This window comes from Panthera pardus, unplaced genomic scaffold, assembly GCF_024362965.1.
Source record: "Panthera pardus isolate Hobbes unplaced genomic scaffold, ASM2436296v1 HiC_scaffold_8, whole genome shotgun sequence".
Taxonomy (NCBI): Eukaryota; Metazoa; Chordata; class Mammalia; order Carnivora; family Felidae; genus Panthera; species Panthera pardus.
In genome coordinates, this window is record NW_026527013.1 from 51,467,462 (window position 1) to 51,488,020 (window position 20,559).

Here is a 20,559-nt window from a genome sequence, read left to right on the forward strand (position 1 = left end):
TACGTATCTCAAACCTTCCTGAATATGTAAGCAATGATTATTTCTGGTCCACATAAAAAAATTCAGTTTGATTACTTGAAAAGTCTGATACCCAAAAAAAAAAAAAAAAAGGCATTGTTATCTAAATAGTTACTTTACATCTGTCTTTACAGAGGAAGAGAGAGATCTCAAGTCAGGGAACAGTTTTCCCGTGCCGACAAAGAAGGAACTAGACAATGTACAGATAACAGCAGAAATGGTTATAAAAAGGTTAGATACATTTAAAGTAGTAAGTTTAGGAAATCTATATCCATATTTATAAGAGGAGAAATAAGCAAGAAAGATGTGGGACGCTGTTCAGGAAAAGAATAAAAATACAGATGGGTTGAAGGAGATGAATGAAGTAAATGAGAAATTGTTACAACTTTATTGTTTTCAAAAGGGCTTCCACAGTTAGTGTAAAATTTTTGAGGAGACATGGCTTTGAATCAAATGTAAAGTCCTTGTGAGTTTTTAAATTAGAAGGTCTTAAAAAATCATCAGGTCCATTGGTTTTCAAAGTAACTCTTGCAGGGTAATTTTAATTGAATTGCAACTGAAATCACTGGTGCCTGAACTTGTGATACTAACTTATTTTGGGACAGTCTTTACCAAAGTTTCTCCTGCCAGTTTCAGCCCAGTTGAAAAGTTCTCTGTGATTTCCGTAAGTTTATCTCTAAATCAATTTTGTGAATATTATGTAATAAAAAAAAAAAACCAAGATAAATTATATGCTAAAGGTCATGTAAGACTACAGTTAATGTGACACAGTGTTTCAGATTTTCATAAAAACTACTTCACTGTTTCTCTTCATTGACTTGCTGAATAAATATGAACTTGAATTAAACAGGTTTATACTAGTAGTATCGGCTTTATGTTAAAATTCTGCATAATATTTGGGAAAAAAGTAGACTACTAAAAAATACTTTTTCAAATTATTAATTTAGTTAATTGTTCTCTCTAGATTGGCTTATACTTTACAAGTTTTCACATGTGTGACCCCAGGATAATGAAATCCCAGTGTAAACCATGTGCAAGATAAATGATACTATGTTCTTAAAGTATTTTACTCTTCTCCTACGTGGTAGACTAGGGAGATTTACTCAAACCAGATTAATATAAAGAAATGGTGAGGGGTGCCTGGGTGGCCCAGTTGGTTAAGCATCCGACTCTGGCTCAGGTCGTGATCTCATAGTTCGTGGGTTTGAGCCCCATGTCAGGCTCTGCTGACCCCTCAGCCTGGAACCTGCTTCAGATCCTGTGTTTCTCTCTCTCTCTGTCTCTCTCTCTCTCTCTCTCCCTCTCTCCCTCCCTCCCTCCCTCCCTCCCTCCCTCCCTCCCTCCCTCCCTCTCTCCCTCCCCCGCTCACACTCTGTCTCTTTCTCTCTCAAAAATAAACATTAAAAAAAAAAATTTTAATGCTAATATGAGCTTTCCATCAATCTTATCAACTTATTGGCAGTTTATACAGTACAGTGAAAGTACAACTTAAATCTTGTATTTAGTATACATACATATGCACATTTGCGTTTGTGTGTCTGTATCTGAGGTTGGGAAAGGGACATTGTATAGCAGCCTGTGTCCTGACTAGCAAAGACTCATAGGCAGAGTGTCTTTGTTACTCTGTGTCCTTGTTGGAATGGAATTAGGACTGTTAGTCACCAACCTTTATTGAATTTTTGCTCTCATCTTTAGCAGTAAGAAACATTCAGAGGACACACCTTGCCCTTAAGGAACAATATAACCAAAAGGAGAATTTTTAATTAAAACCAAATAATAGTCAAATGAACGACTTGGTATATTGCTGCAAGATAATGTAAATCCTAAGGGATTGTTTTGTTTTGTTTTGTTTTGTTTTGTTTTAAAGACCAAGGAGATGTTAAGAAAGGGAAGTAGACTGGTAGAATGAAAAGAATTCAGCTGAATTTGAGGACCAGCTGTACCCTTTACATGATGTTGAGCAAGTTACTAAGCATCTCTGAGCCTCCTCTGTGAAATGGGAATAGTAATACCTGCTTTATAGAGGTTATATGAGATTAATAAGTTAAATAATGTGTGCACAGTGTTTGGTGTGGTATCATACCCATAGTAGGAATTATTACTAACATTGTTTTACACAAAATGCTCTTTCTTGTTGAGTATTTATGGAGTATTTGCAGAAATTAGTTATGAAGATATATCAAAGATTCTAAGTTCCTAAAAAGCTAAAGGTATATAGAAATAAAAAATAAAACTGCTCTTCGGGAAAGAGAGGGCATAATGTTCATTGTTTGCAAGTAATGTAGATATGTACCTAGGAAAGTCTAACCAGTGGAAAAACCTAGAATTGAGTTTCTTAAAACTACTGGATAGAAGGTACATAGGCAAAAATTAATAGCATTTATATACTAAGGAAATGAAGAAGATTTTTTCATTCTCAAACTTAACTAAGAACCTGCTTAGGGATAACCTTACCGAGACATGTAAAGTAAACCATTACTGAGAAATATGTTTAAAGTCTTCAGGAAATGAAGATAAAGTCTTTTATTCCTTCATGGAAAGAATAAATAAAATTAATACCTCCTCCCTCCCATCGCCCCCCCCCCCCAGCTTTGTATAGTTCCTGTCAAACTAGCTTGGTTTTAGAATTTGGTGAAATGAAGTTTATCTAAACATGAAAAGAACGGGGCGCCTGGGTGGCGCAGTCGGTTAAGCGTCCGACTTCAGCCAGGTCACGATCTCGCGGTCCGTGAGTTCGAGCCCCGCGTCAGGCTCTGGGCTGATGGCTCGGAGCCTGGAGCCTGTTTCCGATTCTGTGTCTCCCTCTCTCTCTGCCCCTCCCCCGTTCATGCTCTGTCTCTCTCTGTCCCAAAAATAAATAAAAAAAAACGTTGAAAAAAAAAAAAAAAAAAAAAGAAGAAAAACATTGAAAAAGAATAATGACAATGAAGTGCTGTCCCTAGAAATACAAAACTAGTTCGTTATATGAAGCTGGAAGCTAGTAATTAAATTAGTACAGTGCTGATGCCCAAATGATGGGGGGGTGTGTATGTGTAGGGAATAGCCAGAAACAAAATTTGGTAAATTATTCTGGAATTTTTACTTACTTGGAGTATTGAAAAGAATTAAATCGTTGCCAAAGCAAATTCTTGGCACATTCAAGTACTTTTTGTGAAGGTCATACTTGAATAAAGTTTCTGGGTCTATATTGTCTCTGAGAAAATAGAGGGCAGTATATTGAGAGAAAGGATTTGCAATAAAAATGACAGGAGAGTGGCACCTGGGTGGCTCAGTCAGTTGAGCATCCAACTTTGACTCAGGCCATGATCTTGTGGTTCATGAGTTCGGGCCCCATGTTGTCCATGCTGCTCTCAGTGCAGAGCCCACTTCTGATCGTCTGTCTGTTCCCCTCTCTGTCCCTCCCCTGCTTGTACTCTCTCTCTCAAAAGTAAACAAACATTAAAAAAAAAAGACAGGAGGGGCGCCTGGGTGGCGCAGTCGGTTAAGCGTCCGACTTCAGCCAGGTCACGATCTCGCGGTCTGTGAGTTCGAGCCCCACGTCAGGCATCTGGGCTGATGGCTCGGAGCCTGGAGCCTGTTTCCGATTCTGTGTCTCCCTCTCTCTGCCCCTTCCCCGTTCATGCTCTGTCTCTCTCTGTCCCAAAAATAAATAAAAAAACGTTGAAAAAAAAAAAATTAAAAAAAAAAAAAAAAAGACAGGAGAGTAGTATCCCTACCAGCAATTTGGTAAGGTTTAGCATATGCATAAAAATACCAATACTCCGGGGCACCTGGCTGGGTCAGTCGCTGGAGCATGCAACTCTTGATCTTGGGGTCATGAGTTCCAGCCCCATGTTGGGGGTAGAAATGACTGAAGTAAACTTAAAAAAATAATAATAATAGGGCGCCTCAGTGGCTCAGTCATTTAAGTGACTCTTGGTTTCACCTCAGGTCATGATCTCACAGTTTCATGAGTTTGAGCTCCACATTGGGCTCTGTGCTCACAGTGGGAAACTTGCTTGGGATTCTCTGTCTCCCTCTCTCTCTGCCCCTCCCCTACTCACACGGTCTCTGTGTCTATCAAAATAAATAAATAAAATACTAATACTTCTTAACCTACTAGTTCTTCTGGGTATCTGTTCTACAGAAATAAACATAGGCCCAAAGTTTTATACAAAGGTACTAGTCATAGAATTAGTAATAACTGCAAAAATATAGAGGATGAAAACAAGCTGGATTTCAAGCAGTAAAGGAGTGGTATAATTTATTTGCTATGTGTACATACTTTTGGTAGAAACACTATACAGTATTATTAAATTTTTCACCCTTGATTCATTTTCTCAAACTAAGCCCCCCAAAACAGCATCTTACTACTTTTGTGAATTAGATTTCAGTGATCTGAATCTTCGATCTGTAAGAATGTCAAAAGAAAAGGGGTGCTTAGGTGGCTAAGTCAGTTGAGCATCCGACTCTTGATTTCAGATCAGGTCATAGTCTCAGGGTTTTGGGATTGAGCCCTGTGTCGGACTCCATGCTGAGTGTGGAGCCTGCTTGTGATTCTCTCCCTCTACCCTTCTCTCTCGCTCGCTCTCAAATTAAAAAAAAACAGAAGAAGAAGAAGGGGTGCCTGGGTGGCTCAGTTGATTAAGCATCTGACTTCGGCTCAGGTCATGATCTCACAGTTCATGAGTTCTAGCCCCATGTTGGACTCTCTGATGACAGCTTGGAGGCTGGAGCCCGCTTCCAGTTCTGGGTCTCCCTCTCTTTCTGCCTCTTCCCCACTTGTGTTCTCTCTCTCTCCAGAATAAACATTTTTTAAAAATTAAAAAAAAATAGGGGCGCCTGGGTGGCGCAGTCGGTTAAGCGTCCGACTTCAGCCAGGTCACCATCTCGCGGTCTGTGAGTTCGAGCCCCGCGTCAGGCTCTGGGCTGATGGCTCGGAGCCTGGAGCCTGTTTCTGATTCTGTGTCTCCCTCTCTCTCTGCCCCTCCCCCGTTCATGCTCTGTCTCTCTCTGTCCCAAAAATAAATAAAAAACGTTGAAAAAAAAAATTAAAAAAAAAAAAATTAAAAAAAATATATCAAAAGAAAAGTATATTATGACCAAGTGAAATTTCTTCTAGGAATGTAAGGATGGTTCAGTATTTGAAAAATTATTCATATAATTAATTTATTAGCAGGCTAAATGGAAGACGGGGAGTAATAGCACAGTAAATATGAATTTAATGATAAATCTAATAAAATACCTATGATTTTTTTTACATCTATCTGAAAAACAGTTGCCATTTATGCTTCATGTAAAAACGACATTAAACCTTAAAAAATGCATTATCAAGTACACCAAAACTAATATAACACTGTATACTAAATTAAACTTCAATTAAAAATAAATTTTAAAAATGGGTTTTCAAATTATTCCACTTGCCATTATTATTTAACAGTGTCTAGAACTATTAGCCAATGTGATTACCAAAAACAAAAAAATCTGAAATAAAAGCATGGGTAAAGAGGATGTGTGTGTTACCAATGTGTGCAAATAATACGCTTTATCTCCCTAGAAAAGCCAAATGAGGTAACTGAAACACTGGTAGAGATCAGTAGGGTAGCTGGGTACAAAAGTATATAGACATTTTTAAGAATAACGTGTAGATAATAACATACAGGGAGACGTGTAATGCACAGTTGTAGCAAAAAAATAGAGAACATTGGAGAGTAACATTAATTAGAAATGTGACAGATCTATATATGAAGAGGGATAAATGAAGGCATGAGTAACTGAAGGATGGTGCCATGGTGTTGAGTGAGAATTCTTCCTTAGTTACTCATGAGTTTAATACAATACCAATCAAAATTTTGGCTTTTTGGCGGCAGGGGGAACGTAGTGTTAGCATGATGGATGATTTCAACAGTTCACTGGCAAAAACAAGTATGCTAGAAAAGCCAAAGTATTTTGGAGAGGTAGAGTAGAATAACTAGAATTGCCCAAGCAGTTTTACTAAAACAGATGTCAGTATTGATGCCATTTAGACAGCAGGTATACAGAACTAAACTGAGGGGCGCCTGGGTGGCTCAGTTAGTTAAGCATCTGACTTTGACTCAGGTCATGATCTCACAGTCATGGGGAGTTCAACCCCACATCAAGCTCTCTGCTGTCAGCACAGAACCCGCTTCAAATCCTCTGTCTCCCTCTCTCTCTCTGCTCCTCCCCCACTAGCCCAAGCTCGCGCTGTCTCTCTGTCAACAAAAACTTTAAAAAAATATTTAAAAGAACAGAACTCGGACGTCTGGGTGGCTCATTTGGTTAAGCGTCAAACTTCAGCTTAAGTCATAATCTCAGGGCTATGTTAGTTCAAGCCCTGCATCCAGTTCTGTGCTGACAGCTCAAAGCCTGGAGCCTGCTTCAGGTTCTGTCTGTCTCTCTCTCTCTCTCTCTCTCTCTCTCTCTCTCTGCCCCACTCCATTCACACTCTGTCTCTCTCTCTCTCAAAAATAAATAAGCATTAAAAAAAGTTTTTTGGGGGGGCACCTGGGTGGTTCAGTTGGTTAGGCGACTGACTTCAGCTCAGGTCGTGATCTCACAGTCTGTGAGTTTGAACCCTGCATCAGGCTCTGTGCTGACAGCTCGGAGCCTGGAGCCTGCTTCGGATTCTGTGTCTCCCTCCCTCTCTGCCCCTTCCCTGCTCATGCTCTGTCTCTCTCTCTCTCAAAAATAAATAAAAACATTTAAAAAAAAAAAGTTTAAAAAAAAGATTTTTTTTTTAAAAAAAGAACTAAACCCAGTTTATGTAAAAATCTAATAAGATGTCATATTTCAAATCAGTGGAGAAATTATAATTCTATAATTATTAAAGATTTTGGAAGAATGTGCTGTTTTGACATGTGAAAAGGATAATCACTACCTTCTGAAGTTCGTTTTATTTGAGTTAAATTTAAAAATTAAGTAAGGAGATAAAGGGAAAATAGGCCAGTATTCTTTATAGACTTGAGGTAGTGGGCAGAAGAAACATTCATGATGTCAGAGGCAGAAAATAAAGGAAATGATTTATACATTTGACTGAATTAAAATGTAGCACATTGTATAACCAAAAAAAACTTAGTAAAATTAAAAGACAGATAGCAAACTGGGAAAATACAACATTTTTGACAAAGGATCAACATTCTTTTTTATGAAGCCCTTAGAAATGAACAAGGGGCGTCTTCAGTGGCTTAGTCTGTTGAGCACCTGACTGGGTAAGGTCATGCTCTCATAGTTCTTAATTTCGAGCCCTGCATCAGGCTCACTGCTGTCAGCTCTGAGCCCACTTCAAATCCTCGTTCCCCCCCCCCCCCCTCCCGACTCCTCTCTTCCAAATAACAAAATAATAAATTTAAAAAATACATTAATAAAGAACAAGATCAACACCCCGTAGAAAACAGGATACAGGACATGAGTAGACAATTCACACCGGAATAAATATAAAGCTGTTGAGCCTATGGAAAGATGCTTTTGGTTTAACAATCCTGCATCTAGCCATTCACCCTAAATACTAGACAGGTGCATAAATATCTAAGAGAAAGATTACTGGTCACTGAGGCATATTTATAATAGCAAAAAAGTGCACATACTTCACATTGGTTAATTTTGATGATATGAATGCCATACAGCCACTAAAAACTAAATTGTAGATTTCCGTTGTCATGGAAAGAGTTTTACCGTGTGTTCCTGAGTGAGCATGGATATGTAGACAAGAGTTTAAGGCCATGCCAAGAAAAAGGTCTAGCTGAACATGCACCAGGATATTAGTGCATTCATTTGTGGGTATGATTTCAATTTGTGTGTGTTTAAATATGTGGTGGTTTTTTTTATATAATTTTGCAAAGTATTTGAGTAAAGATAAAAACTATACAAGGTGGATAGGTTTAACCACATAAAATTTAAAAGCTATGTATGTATAGAAAAAACAATGAAACTTGAAAAAAATTGTAAATATAGTATTGGTAGAAAAAAGACAAACGACTGCTGGCAGATACCAGGTCTATTTTGAATATGATACCATTATAAGAACTCAGTTTTATATGAAGGGCCTGTAAGTTGATTTGGAAGGGAAAGGGAAGGGTTCAGCTGTACTTTCTAACTCTTCTAGAGTGAGCTTCATTACTTACGTAATTCCCTTTAGTAGTTAATATTGGACTTAGCAGTATAGCAGTCTTTTTATAGCAATCTTTAAAAAAATTCACTGTTTGACTCTTAAAGTGCATTAAAAAGTGTTCTAAACATGTCATGAATCACATGTTTGTTTGTTTTTTATACCTAGGCACTTTTCAGAGGAGAAAAATAAGAAAGAAAACTTAACAGTTTCTGGAACACAAGAAAAATACGAATATACTTCCAATCTAGGAAAATAAAAAAATTTCACATATCAGGAGAAAAAGCATCTCCAGTATATTTTGCATTTATTCTTCCTTCTCCATTTCCACATCTGTTACCCTAGTTCAGTACCTCATAACCCTGTCAACTTCTCCATTAACTCCAAATAGTTTCCCAGTGTCCAGTCTCATCCTAACCATTGCTGCCAGAGTAATCTTCCTGAAGCATAGCTCTGTATCATGACCTACTGTCCCAAAACTTGTCCTTGAAGGTCTGGGATAAATGCTACTCTTTCCACTAAGCCCTGGGGATATAATTTAACCTAGTCATTAAGAATGTAAATGGAACTAAATTACCTAGTCTTTATCTCTCTGCACATCAGATTCCTCATCTTTAAAATGAGAGTGATGATAATAGTGCTGGATTTAGAGTTGTTCAAATTAAATGTTAGAATTCACATAAAGCACATAGTATAGTACCTGGTATTTAATATTTAACATGTAATAAGCACTTAAAAGCATAATTATTTTTTACAAACACAAAGCAGTATGATTACATCTGTCAAGATTCTTAAAATATTAAGCGTGTTTTATGTGTGTTTTCCCATCCTTACAAATTTGTAAATTCTTTTAAATGGAATATATGATGACCTCCCCTCACATACCTAATTCAGTGGTTTCCATATAGTAGGTATTAAGTAAATAGATATTTTTTTATTGTAAATTTAAAAGGTAGATATTTTTCTCTGAGAAGGTGAGATAGGTGCTTTGACCCTTGTGGTCATTAAAATACATAGTGTAGTAGATCCAAGAAGTATAGGAAGTGTAGGGTGTTCAGTCAGAAAATGGATCAGCCTTGTATTTGAAAATGATTGGGGAGAAGTTTTTGTGAAAATAATTTCCTATTTTGAAGCACTCTAAAACTAGGGGCTAGATACAGGCCAGGCAATCATAGGTGACTAGCTTTTCCTGCTAAAGCAGAACATTGTAGAAAGAGTTGCTGAAGGGCACCTGGGTGGCTCAGTCAGTTGAGCGTCTGACTTCGGCTCAGGTCATGATCTCGCAGTCTGTGAGTTCGAGCCCCGCGTCGGGCTCTGTGCTGGCAGCTCAGAGCCTGGAGCCTACTTCAGATTCTGTGTCTCCCTCTCTCTCTGTCCCTCTCCCGCTCATGCTCTGTCTCTCTCTGTGTGTCAAAAATAAATAAAACAAAACAAAAAATTAAAAAAAAAAAAGTTGCTGAAAATGGCAAAAATACACAAGAGAAGATAAAAGGAGCATGGAATTAACATTCTAGAAGCTTGTGCTGGTGACATGGCAATTAAGTAGAGGGTGATTTTAACAAAGTGACATCAATTTGAGATTTCTGGAAACTCAAAGTAAAATATTAAAGTTTATATTTTCCACTGTAAGAGATTAAATTTGTTCTAGGGTCCAGTCATTAGATTCATCTGGTGATTGGGAGATAGAGAATTTTGAGAATTACTTTAATTGTGGCAATTAAAGAGTTCTTTGGGCTTTTGGTTTGATTGCAGGAGGTGACAGTGGGATGAGGCAGAAGAGGAGTTAAGAGCCATTGTGGGCTAGAGATTAATGGCTTTACTACAGAGCCTCCCTTTAAGCTGTGGTTGCAATCTCTCATCCAAGCTTTGTATTTCACAGACTTGTTGAGCCCATTAAAGAAATGGAAGTCTCGCTATCTGATGGAGCAGAATGTCACCAAGTTACTGCGGCCTCTTTCTCCAGTCACACCACCCCCTCCCAATTCAGGCTCAAAGAGCCCCCAGCTGACCACACCTGGCCCATCTCACCCAGAAGAGGAGTGTCGAAATGGATACAGCCTCATGTTCTCACCAATCACGTCTCTTACTACTGCTAGTCGCTGCAATACTCCTCTGCAGTTTGAGGTGATTTGGGTTTGGTTGTTGGGAGTGCCGAATATGAAAATTACCATTTGCCCCTCCTCATTTCAAGTATAATATTCCAAATGTGTCTTGATCGTGTTCCTGCCAGTCTTGGCAAGAGAACAGGAACCCTCAGGGTCAATGTGACCTGTTACCTGGTAGCCTCTCATCTTGGCAGTCCTCATACTTCGCTCAAAAGGAATAGTTCTACCATGGATGACATTCATCTGTTTTTGCATGCAATCAATCTATCATTCTCCGTAACTGCAGGTAGTAAGCATGCTACATCTCCATCTTTGTCTTTGGTCTGTACTTTGGTTTTAAAATAGGTCTCTAGCTGCATAATAACCACTAAGGATACCAGCCTGAGAGCCCAGATTATACTGATTGATTGTGTCTTTCTTTCTAGGCCTTTAAATCAGTGAGTTGTTTTTCCCTATTGTTTTGTATTCTTGTTGTGGCCTCTGTGAACAGAGATTTGAAAAGCTTTGAGATATGGTTTGTGGCAAATGAGTTTTTTTCCTACTCTAAGTTACTTTCCCTTCTTGTTACAGTGTGTTAGGAATGAAAAGTAGAAAGAGGCTAACAACATACAGTTCATAATGAGACAGATTTGTTACATTCACCCTCTGGTTTAAGTTAGAAATATATATCTTAGCTGTTTGAAAAAGTTAATTGTCAATCACATTCATGTTCAAGTGTGGGTGACAGCAGGTCTACTGAGTAGAAAGAATCCTTGTGTATTAAAAAACTTCATCTATTGCATGTTGCTTTCCTTTGAAATTAACTAAACAGACACTGTCTCTTCCTTTTTCTTAGAAAAACACTGTTGTCATCACTAAACACTCAGCTCTGCCCCTAGCTTGTAACTTCTCCAGATGTGTTCTTTGATGAATGTGTTCTTTGATGAAGGTGAATGCTCTAACCAATCCCTTCTTCCCTATTCAGCCTTTATGAGAGCATGGAGATTAAAAATACCTGGACTTCTGAATAGCTAACTCAGAAAGAGATAGCTAGCAACCTTGAAAGCAAGAGGAACCTATTTCTATACCTGAAGTAGACTGTATCACTTGGGAGCAGACCTCTTTGGCAGGAGTGGGGGGGAGGGGAAGAGGCAGGGAGAACCTTCTTGGTTACATTTGGTTTCTAGAGAAGTTACTCTACCAAATTTCCTGTGGCATTCTTTTCTGCCATACATTAAAGCAGCTGATTTAGGCCTTACTAACTTTACTTGGTCTAATTGTGATTGATTTTTCAGTTAACAAATTGAGTTTGATAGTAAAATTTCATAGGAGGCTGTTCACCCTGGAGGGCAGCAAATTATAGGCTAGGATTTCTTACTTTATCAGTGCAGGTTTTATTATAATTTAAAAGGTGAAATTACAGAAATTAGAAGGTACGTTGCCTTCTAGGACAGTTAAATTTAGCTCTCAGTACATTTCCCCTGATCCCTTGTGTTTTGGATAACTGAAACAATATGGAAATGTAAGGTGTTTTTATTTTATAAAAAAAATCAAACATCAAAGATTTTTATGAGGGGCACCTGGGTGGCTCAGTCGGTTAAGTGTCCAACTCTTGGTTTCAGCTCAGGTCATGATCTCACAGTTAGTGAGATCAAGCCCCACATCAGGCTCTGTGCTGGTAGCACAGAGCCTGCTTGGTTTTCTCTCTCTCCCTTTTTCTGCCCCTGCCCCACTTACACTCACGTGCGTGTGCTCACTCTCGCTCTCTCTCAAAATAAAAAAATAAATTTATTTTTAAAAAGTCCAGTGCCTGTTTTCACTGTTTTAATCTTGTGATTTAACTAACGAAATTCAGCCTTTCTTGTCAATAAAACAAACTACCATCCTGACCATTCTTATCATCATTCTAACTGCCATGCCCTTTCCTATATTCTAGTATAGGAAGCCTTATTTCCATGCAAGACTGTGACACAGAGGAAATACCAATAAGGTGTCACAGGTAAAGATCAGCTTGGTTGGGGAAGAATATTTTTGAAAGGAAAAATAAAAATCATTCCAGTGAGAAATGTCTCCAGTGCTAAGGGAAGGAGTTGAGGAGACGTGTAAGAGGAGAACAAGATCATGAGGGAGGGAGAACCATTAAGGAAAAGCAGTAAAAGCAGCTTTGGCAGGACAGGCTTAATTAGCCCCCACTTTCCACCAGCCCCTCCTTTTCCTTCCTGGCTTAGTGTCCACCTCACACATAGTACCCAGCCCACCAAATAAAATCAACAGCCTCTTTTCGCCTCCCATGGGATAGGTCTGCTACCCAGGACATAGTTGTCCAGAGTCTACAGCATTAGGAACCTTCCCCTTCCCTTCCCTTACCCCTGGCACTCTGAATCCTTGTCACAACTACCACCATCATTCTGTCTGCATTTTACCGTTCAGATCTGCCATCAGAGTTCACTGTCCAGTTCCTGTTTGATACGGGAGTGCTGCCTCAGGTGAAAGCTCTCAGGGGAACCCTGTTTAGGATGTAGGAACTTGAAATGTACACCTCTGCTTTTTATTCCCTCTCTGTTGCCAAAAGTACCAGGGATTTTAACATCAGAGAACATCGTTAGGGGTGTTCAGATCAAATTAGATTATGCCAAGAACCATCTAGCCTATCAGCTAAATTGCATTCTATCTCCTGTAACTCATTCAAGAGGAGCTGGCCATCTCCCTAGCCCTGTCAGCCCAGCATGCTAAGCAGTTTCCCTGGACAGTGGTGGGCAAGCACGAACCACAAGGAGAATGAAGAAATGTGACTTTTTCATAAAGGGGTGTGGGGTAAAGGAAAAAGGTTCCCTTGAGGCATAATAAGTGGTAGGGTGCCCATCAGTAATAAATACTGTAGGTTGCTCAACTCTAATCCAATGTAGGACAAAATTTCAAATGAAATTGTAGGGTACAGTTTCACCAATCTAAATTTTTTCTGTTAACCTGCTTAAGATGTTTACTTCTAGCATGAAATATTATAACCAATTTAAATGCTTTCGAAGATCCCAGGAAGCATTTTTAATGAGTCATTCTGTTCATTGCAATGAATTCTACAGTTAAACCTTTCCCCTGTGCATTCTTTTCCCTCCCCCTGCCCCCCGCAAAAAGTTGTGGCTAACCATCTATGCTTGCTTTTACTTTATTTTTTGGTTTGTTTTGTTTTGCTTCTTGACTTCGAGTAGATGAATAACAAGATGCTTTTCCCTCCTCTAGAACATATCCTCCCCTGAGAGTTCCCCTGCGAATAGGCCCGAGTCCCTGTCACCCGAGGTAGTTATCACACCATCTCAATCACACTTGGAGGCTGAGAGTGAGTGTGCATGAGTGTGTGGGAGGGCTGGGGGGGAGGTCCTAGTGAATGGGGTGATAGGCTGAAGGGCGACCAGCCAGTTGATGTAAGTTGAATGAACTTCCATGTGTGACTGTGATCACTCAGAACTTTCAATGTAGATGGAGGAAAATGAAGGGGGGTGTGTGTGTGTCTGTGTGTGTCTGTGTGTGTGTGTGTGGTGGGATTTGCTCTTGTTTGGGGGAGGGGTGACTGAAGAGTTCTTTTAAAGTATAGACTCTAGAAGTCAAGTTTAAAGCAAGCTGAAGATATGGTATGAGCCTTGGCAAAGATAGCAACAAGTAAGGTGTGTTTGTTAAATAAGGAAAGTTGAAATCGAAAGTTGGTAGGAGCTATCTTTTGATATTTATTATCTTGGGCTGTTGAAGGAGCTATTTATACTGGAAAAGTTAGACAGTGATTTATGTCTTATTCCAGGATTAATCTTACAGCTCTGTTTAACTGGATGTTTTGGGCTTGGGTTGATAGATTGAGCAGCTTCTTTCGAAAGGGAGTCCTGCTCCTGGCTTTCTACATTTTCTTTATAGCTCCTTACTGGGTATACAAGGAAACTAAGTCAGCCCATGGCTTCTGTGACACAGGCCTTCCTTCTGTAGTAGTTGAGATGTGGTTGCCATAAAAAGTGGTATCTCAGGATATCCAATTGAGTGCTTTTCTCAGAAACCCTACTGCTATGGAGTTGTTAAATTTAGGTTTTAGTGCTGGAGATTTTTAACTATTCTAAGATTTGGACAACTGTAGGAATGATTAGCTCTGTTAATCTACATAGAGTCAATTTCCTCTTGAAGAGAAAACTGTAGTCTCTCATAACCTTTCAGAAATTAACTGTTAACTCTGGCCCCTTCCCACTTAAAAAATTGTGCTAAATTTAGTGATAGTTGATAAAATTCTGAATCAGGATTTTACAGACCAATATGAAACTGAAAAATGTTGTATTCTAGTGTACTAGAGGTTTTCTGGATGTTTTTTACACTGTTTTGTGAGGAAATCCTGGTGTGACATTTGAATTTCTGGTACCATTCTTTCTAGAGAGAATTAGTAAGAGTTGACCTAGAGGTGGGAAATCTTGGTATTGGGAAGTAATGATAACCAAATAGTAGATACAGCTTATTTTTTATAAAATTCAGCATTTTGGATGCTCTGCAGTGGTGGGCATTAGTGATCTTGTGGTATGTGGACATATATTAGAGGATAAAGAATTGAGTAGCCAGAACATTTTATGAGAAGCATACATGCTTAATAGTGAAAGTGAGCAAAGAACTGGTTGGTTGATGTCTTTAACTAGTTCCATTCTCCTTTACTGAACCAGTAACTTAAAATCCTTGACTTTCTGTCTACTTACTACTTTCTTTCCCTTTTTCCCTCCTCCCACCTTCCATCAATATTAAATACAAATGAATAACACCAAAAGCCAGTTATCTTTAAGACCCCAGTCTCACCTCTGGAGCATACATGGGGCTCAGGTAAATCCGTGATTATACTTCCAGCACCTTATTGTAGTACACGGTGACTCAGCAGACCTGATGAAAGGCTAAACAGGCAAAATAGTCACATTTGGCCAATTATTTAATTCTGATTTTCCCAGGATTCTCATCCAGAAAGACTTTAAGGCAATTTGTGAAAGGCCGGCATTCTGTAGTAATCTGGCCTGGGTATACTGTTGATTCCTGGAACTTTTACAGATGTTAATGGCTTTCTCCCTTGTACTTCCATCCCTCTTACCTCTCACCTGTGCCCTTCTCGCTTCCCTTCTTTTCTGCCCTTTGACTTTTTCCTTCCCCCTCCTCCTCCATGTCTCTGTTGATTTTTATTCTTTCAGCTTTGTCACCGAAAAGATGTGGACTTGACAAAAGTAGGCTACCTTGACTCCAACACTAACAGCTGTGCTGACAGACCTTCCCTGATCAACTCAGGTCCTTCTGACCTGGCTCCTCATCCCTCTGTCGGGCCCCCCTCTGAGACTGGCTTTCCAAGCAGGAGTGGAGATGGACATCAGACCCTTGTGAGGAACTCGGACCAGGCATTTCGGACAGAGTTTAATTTAATGTACGCCTACTCCCCATTGAACGCTATGCCTCGAGCAGATGGATTATATCGAGGATCTCCCCTAGTAGGGGATAGGAAGCCTTTACATTTGGATGGGGGATATTGTTCCCCTGCAGAAGGGTTTCCCAGCAGATACGAACATGGCTTTATGAAAGACCTCTCTCGTGGATCCATGTCACCTGGTGGTGAAAGGGCTTGCGAAGGAGTCCCATCTGCCCCCCAGAACCCACCGCAGAGGAAAAAGGTAAGTGTTCCACCTTATATAGGCCCTTTTGAAGAACATTAACTGAGCGATTCAGTAGATGTTAACTGAGTTGACACTGTTAAGCACCATTCTTAGTGTGGGGAAAACGGAGACATAAGATGTGATCTCTGCCATGTTCAGTGAAAGACAGGATCGGGGTGTGTGTGTGTAAGACAAGACTGTTTCAATATGATTTGATCATTGTTGCAAATATTCAGCAGATTTTAAATGTCTGCCATGTATGTACTGTTATACATGCTGTGCAATCAAAGGATAGAGCAGTGAGGAGCGCCTGGGTGCCTCAGTTAAGTGTCCGACTTCAGCTCAGGTCGTGATCTCACGGTTCGTGGGTTCGAGCCCCTCATTGGGCTCTGTGCTGACAGTTTAGAACCTGGAGCCTGCTTCAGATTCTGTGTTTCTCTCTCTACCCCTCCCCTGCTTGTGCTCTGTCTCTCTCTCAAAAATAAATAAACATTAAAAATTCTAAAAAGAAAAAAAAAAACAGTGAAAAAGAATAATGCTAATTTCTTGTATTATTTAGCACTTACCATGTTTTAGGCACTGTTAAGTTCTTTTATGCATTAAATCTTCACAGTAATCCTGTAAGTTGGGTAATTTCCCATTTTGCAGATGAGGAAACTAAGGCAAATTCAGTGACTTGCCCATGGTCACATAGGTAGTGAATGAAAGAGCCAGGACACTGCCCAGGTCTGTCTCATTCCAGATTGCATGCTCTTATTGCCACTGTGCTATATTTCCTCCTAAGTTCTGCCCTAATGGAGCTTAAAGCAAGTGAGACTGAGGTTGGCAGATAATTATGTTAATAAGTAATTCATTACAGTGGCAGTGGATGCTCCAAAAGAGTTGTTCAGATGTGATGAGAACATCTTAGCCACGACATGGCCTAGTGAGAACAAACAAGAGGCTCCTAGCCATTTTGAGAGGTGGAGTGAGAGGTGACAGGTCACACTCTGATTTAGCTGATCTCAGTAAGTAGGAAGCAATCTGCCAACAAATGTGGGTGAGGATGTTATGGAAGAGAGAGCAGAATACGTAGCTGTGGGACACTCCGTTGTGTGGGCAGCAGGCATACAATGTGGTTGTAACAATTACATGCTGCTGTAGTATCTGGTGAAAGGTGGGCAGGGTCAGGAGTGGAGAATGAGAGACTGTGGAACAGGGCCAGGCCATAGATTGCTGGCTAACAGGTTGAGACTTGACTTATAAGTAATGCCTGTTCAAGAAATTACAAAGCCCCAAATGTGGTTTTTGTCAGTGGATTTCATCTAGGGGCATTTGGAAATGCATGGGAGTATTTTGGGTTGTCAAGGCAACTTCCATTTATTGTGCAGCGCTAGAGATGTTAAATGTTCTGTGTGTGACAGTCTCACACAGTTGCAGAATATCTTTAGTAGTCTTGTTGAAATGTAGCCTAGTGGCTTCTTACATTTGCATTTCCATGAAATACATTACCAGAATTTATAATTATTAGTTACTTTCCAAGATTGTGTATAGAAAATCCATGCGCAAGATGGTACTGCTTTGCATTTTTGTTACATTTTACATTTAAACAGAAAATGAGAGCCTTGAGGGACTAGAAGGCAGAAATACTGGCAGATAATTTGGAAAAAGAATAGCAGTGCGTTTTAGAAGACTGTTGCTTGAAGAGCATTGACCATCAGGAGCAAAAGTTTGCAATATCTTTGTGTTTCTGGTTTCTTGATTGAAACCATGATTTATTTGAGAAATGTTGAGCACCTACTATCAGTCAGGTTCTGTGCCAGACAGAACCTGGCACAGGTTTTGTTTAAAGACAAAACGCCAGAAAAGTTTGGTCTTTGCCCTCTTAGAACTTAGAATTTAGTGAAGGAACTGTCAGGACACTGTAATAGGTTGACACCTGGTGTAGGCAATGTGATGTAACAGTAAAAAGGAGAGGTATAGTGGGCAGGCCAGGGAGGAAGGCTCTGTATTGGCAATCAAGAGAATGAGGCAGAGTTAGGGAGAAGTTTCCAAGTGTACGTTTCCTAGACTAGCTTGCTAAAATATAAACTGCAAATCATTCTTTGTCTTTTAACACTAATTTCCCTATGTGTAAGAGAGAAACAGTAATAAATCCCTGCGTGTATCCTGAAAATTTGAATACATCTTAGAACCCTGAAACATTGGCTTTTTCTTCTGTTGTTTTTCTTTTCTCTTCTCTCTCTCTTTTTTTTTTTTTTTTTTTTAAACAACTGACTCTAGGAATTCCTAGGGGTTAGGGAAGAGCTGTCAGATGACCTGGAAGGCTTTTTCAAACTTCACAAGCTCCCAACTCCTTTTTCCCTTTTCTAGGTGTTATCATTGTTGCAAACAGCTGATCCCATACTTCTGCTACTAGGTAACTGTGATCTCACAGTTCTCTGAAGGCAGAAGAAAGGTTGAGGTCTGCTGGCGAACACCGTTCTTCAAAAATGTCATCTCCTAGTGTATTTTCTTCTCCTTACCAGTTTCTGACTGATTTAAATATGTATGTAGTTGTGTTCAGACACCTCACACCTGAAAAAAGTGTTGCTAGTGTTAGTGCCTGATTTGTTTGCAAGGCTGGCTAGTGGTTTATGAGGGTTCCATCTTCTTCCCCCATTGCTGCTGATCCACTAATGATGTCTAGCTAGAGTCCTCTTCCTTCTTTCCCTCCCAGGTATCCCTGTTGGAGTACCGCAAACGGAAACAAGAAGCCAAGGAGAATTCTGCCAGTGGGGGAGGTGACTCTGCACAGAGCAAAAATAAGTCTGCAGGAGCTGGGCAAGGCAGCAGTAACTCACTTTCTGATACTGGTGCCCATGGTGTGCAGGGATCCTCATCCCGAACCCCATCTTCCCCTCACAAAAAATTCTCCCCATCTCATTCCTCTATGTCCCATATGGAGGCGGTAAGCCCATCAGATTCCAGAGGCACTTCATCTCACTGCAGACCTCAAGAGAATATCAGCAGTAGGTGGTAAGTTTATGTTTGATGATGAAATAATTAAATTCAAGAAGGAAGTATACATCCAGAGTTATTCCCAGTTTTACCTAAAATATATGGGAACACTTATCTGAGAAAGGCGGCCAGCAGTGCCATCTGTGCTGTTTCAGCTGATTTAATAGTATCAGCCACAACCCCATCCCCACCCCCAGCCCCATCCCCCTCAGCTTTACAGAAGAAAAGAATTGCCACTGAACCTGCAGAATGACACTTTGGACGGCATATAGTTGTGGACACAGATGAGTTAATTTTATTTGCTGGGCACTAACACTGCCTCTTGTATTTTTTCATTTCATATGAAAGGTAAGTCAGGAGTTCAGCTCAGTTCCACTTAAATTAACAACACAAGTCTCAGTTGCACCCAGCCCGCATATACATAAAGATCAGACCTATTCTGAAAGGACTAGTCTGGTTTAGGGGAGACCACAAATAGATAAGTAACACTATAAGTAAGTGAAGAATAAACAGCATGTACCTAGAATAGAGAATGAGGCTGTTCTCAGGGATCTTGAACTGAAGCATGGAAGTCTGGGAAAGAAGAGACCTGGCTCAAATGAGTAATGTTTAAAAATCTATGGAGCACTTATTAAACTATGTGCCGGTCATGACTTCACAGAAAAAATTTAGCATTTCAAAATGGCGGTTAAAAGAAGCAGACATCTTTAAATCCACTTTTTCCATAGTATAAGACAGAAAAACACCTTGTTTTAAATTGGTCCTGAAGAAAATAATATCTAAGAGGCATTAGACAGCCTTTATGAGAGCTTCATTTGTTCCATACTCTTGACTCTGAAGTTCTGTGGCACTAACTTGCACCCGGTTTCCTTCACAGGATGGTTCCCACGTCAGTGGAACGACTCCGAGAAGGAGGGAGCATCCCCAAGGTCCTCCGAAGCAGTGTGAGGGTGGCCCAAAAAGGAGAGCCTTCTCCCACATGGGAGAGTAACATCACAGAGAAAGACTCAGGTGAGCCCATGGCCTTCTGCTGCCAGCCAAGTTTAGGGACACGTGAGACAGGTTCTACACAGTTCTCACCAAATGCTGGGATGAGGTGAGTCTGTTTCTTACACAGTTGGGCTCCACTGTATGGAAGGTGCCAGGTCAGTCTTGATTCTATTCTTCTGGGCTGTAGTATTATTAAGATCTAGCACTGCATGTGCACTCTTACTCTCTCTAGACTCTCTCTCTCTCTCTCTCTCTCTGTCTTTCTGTTTCTGCCGTATTTTTTCCCAAGGGATACCTTTCTGTAACTCTTCTCTCCAAAGGCCTGAAAATCCACTGTGATGAAGGATGAAGAGAAAGGAGGCAGGAATCCGATCAGACATTTAAAACATAGCCCATAATTAACCACTTCTTTTGCCCTTCTGGCCTGATGCACTCACCTGATTTGTCAGAAAGAAAGCAGCATGGGTTGGTGATGACATTGGTGATTTGAATGAACAATGACTATTTCTCACTTATTCTAGGAACCCAAGTTGATTTTGTATTATCTTCCAGACCCTGCAGATGGAGAAGGCCCAGAGACACTGAGCTCAGCACTCTCTAAAGGAGCAGCCGTTTACAGCCCTTCCAGATACAGCTACCAGGTGAGACGAGAAATTGCTCATCTCTGGGCATAGGAGTGTGTTCTGGGTTCCAAATATTTTGTGATCCTGGCCATCCTTTGCAGTTGAGATGCCGTCTT

The 20,559-nt window shown here is 40.1% G+C and overlaps 1 protein-coding gene and 1 long non-coding RNA gene across 16 annotated transcripts in view; both read left to right on the top strand.

Annotated features, from left to right (window-relative positions):
* SETD5 (SET domain containing 5) overlaps positions 1–20,559 on the top strand; it is an 81,960-nt gene that overhangs the window by 58,483 nt on the left and 2,918 nt on the right. For 11 of the 15 annotated variants that reach the window (XM_019428266.2, XM_053897436.1, XM_053897435.1 and 8 more), the window contains 6 exons: positions 10,002–10,246; positions 13,444–13,500; positions 15,399–15,869; positions 18,550–18,848; positions 19,708–19,841; positions 20,373–20,461. In XM_019428266.2, coding sequence (XP_019283811.1) covers positions 10,002–10,246; positions 13,444–13,500; positions 15,399–15,869; positions 18,550–18,848; positions 19,708–19,841; positions 20,373–20,461 — 1,295 coding nt within the window. The remainder of the gene's footprint in view (positions 1–10,001; positions 10,247–13,443; positions 13,501–15,398; positions 15,870–18,549; positions 18,849–19,707; positions 19,842–20,372; positions 20,462–20,559) is intronic. The other 4 variants (XM_053897439.1, XM_053897442.1, XM_019428270.2 and 1 more) reach the window with 1 other exon arrangement.
* On the top strand, positions 6–8,408 carry LOC128775561 (uncharacterized). Its single transcript, XR_008420346.1, has 2 exons — positions 6–249; positions 8,291–8,408. It is a non-coding gene; the product is annotated as an uncharacterized LOC128775561 (long non-coding RNA).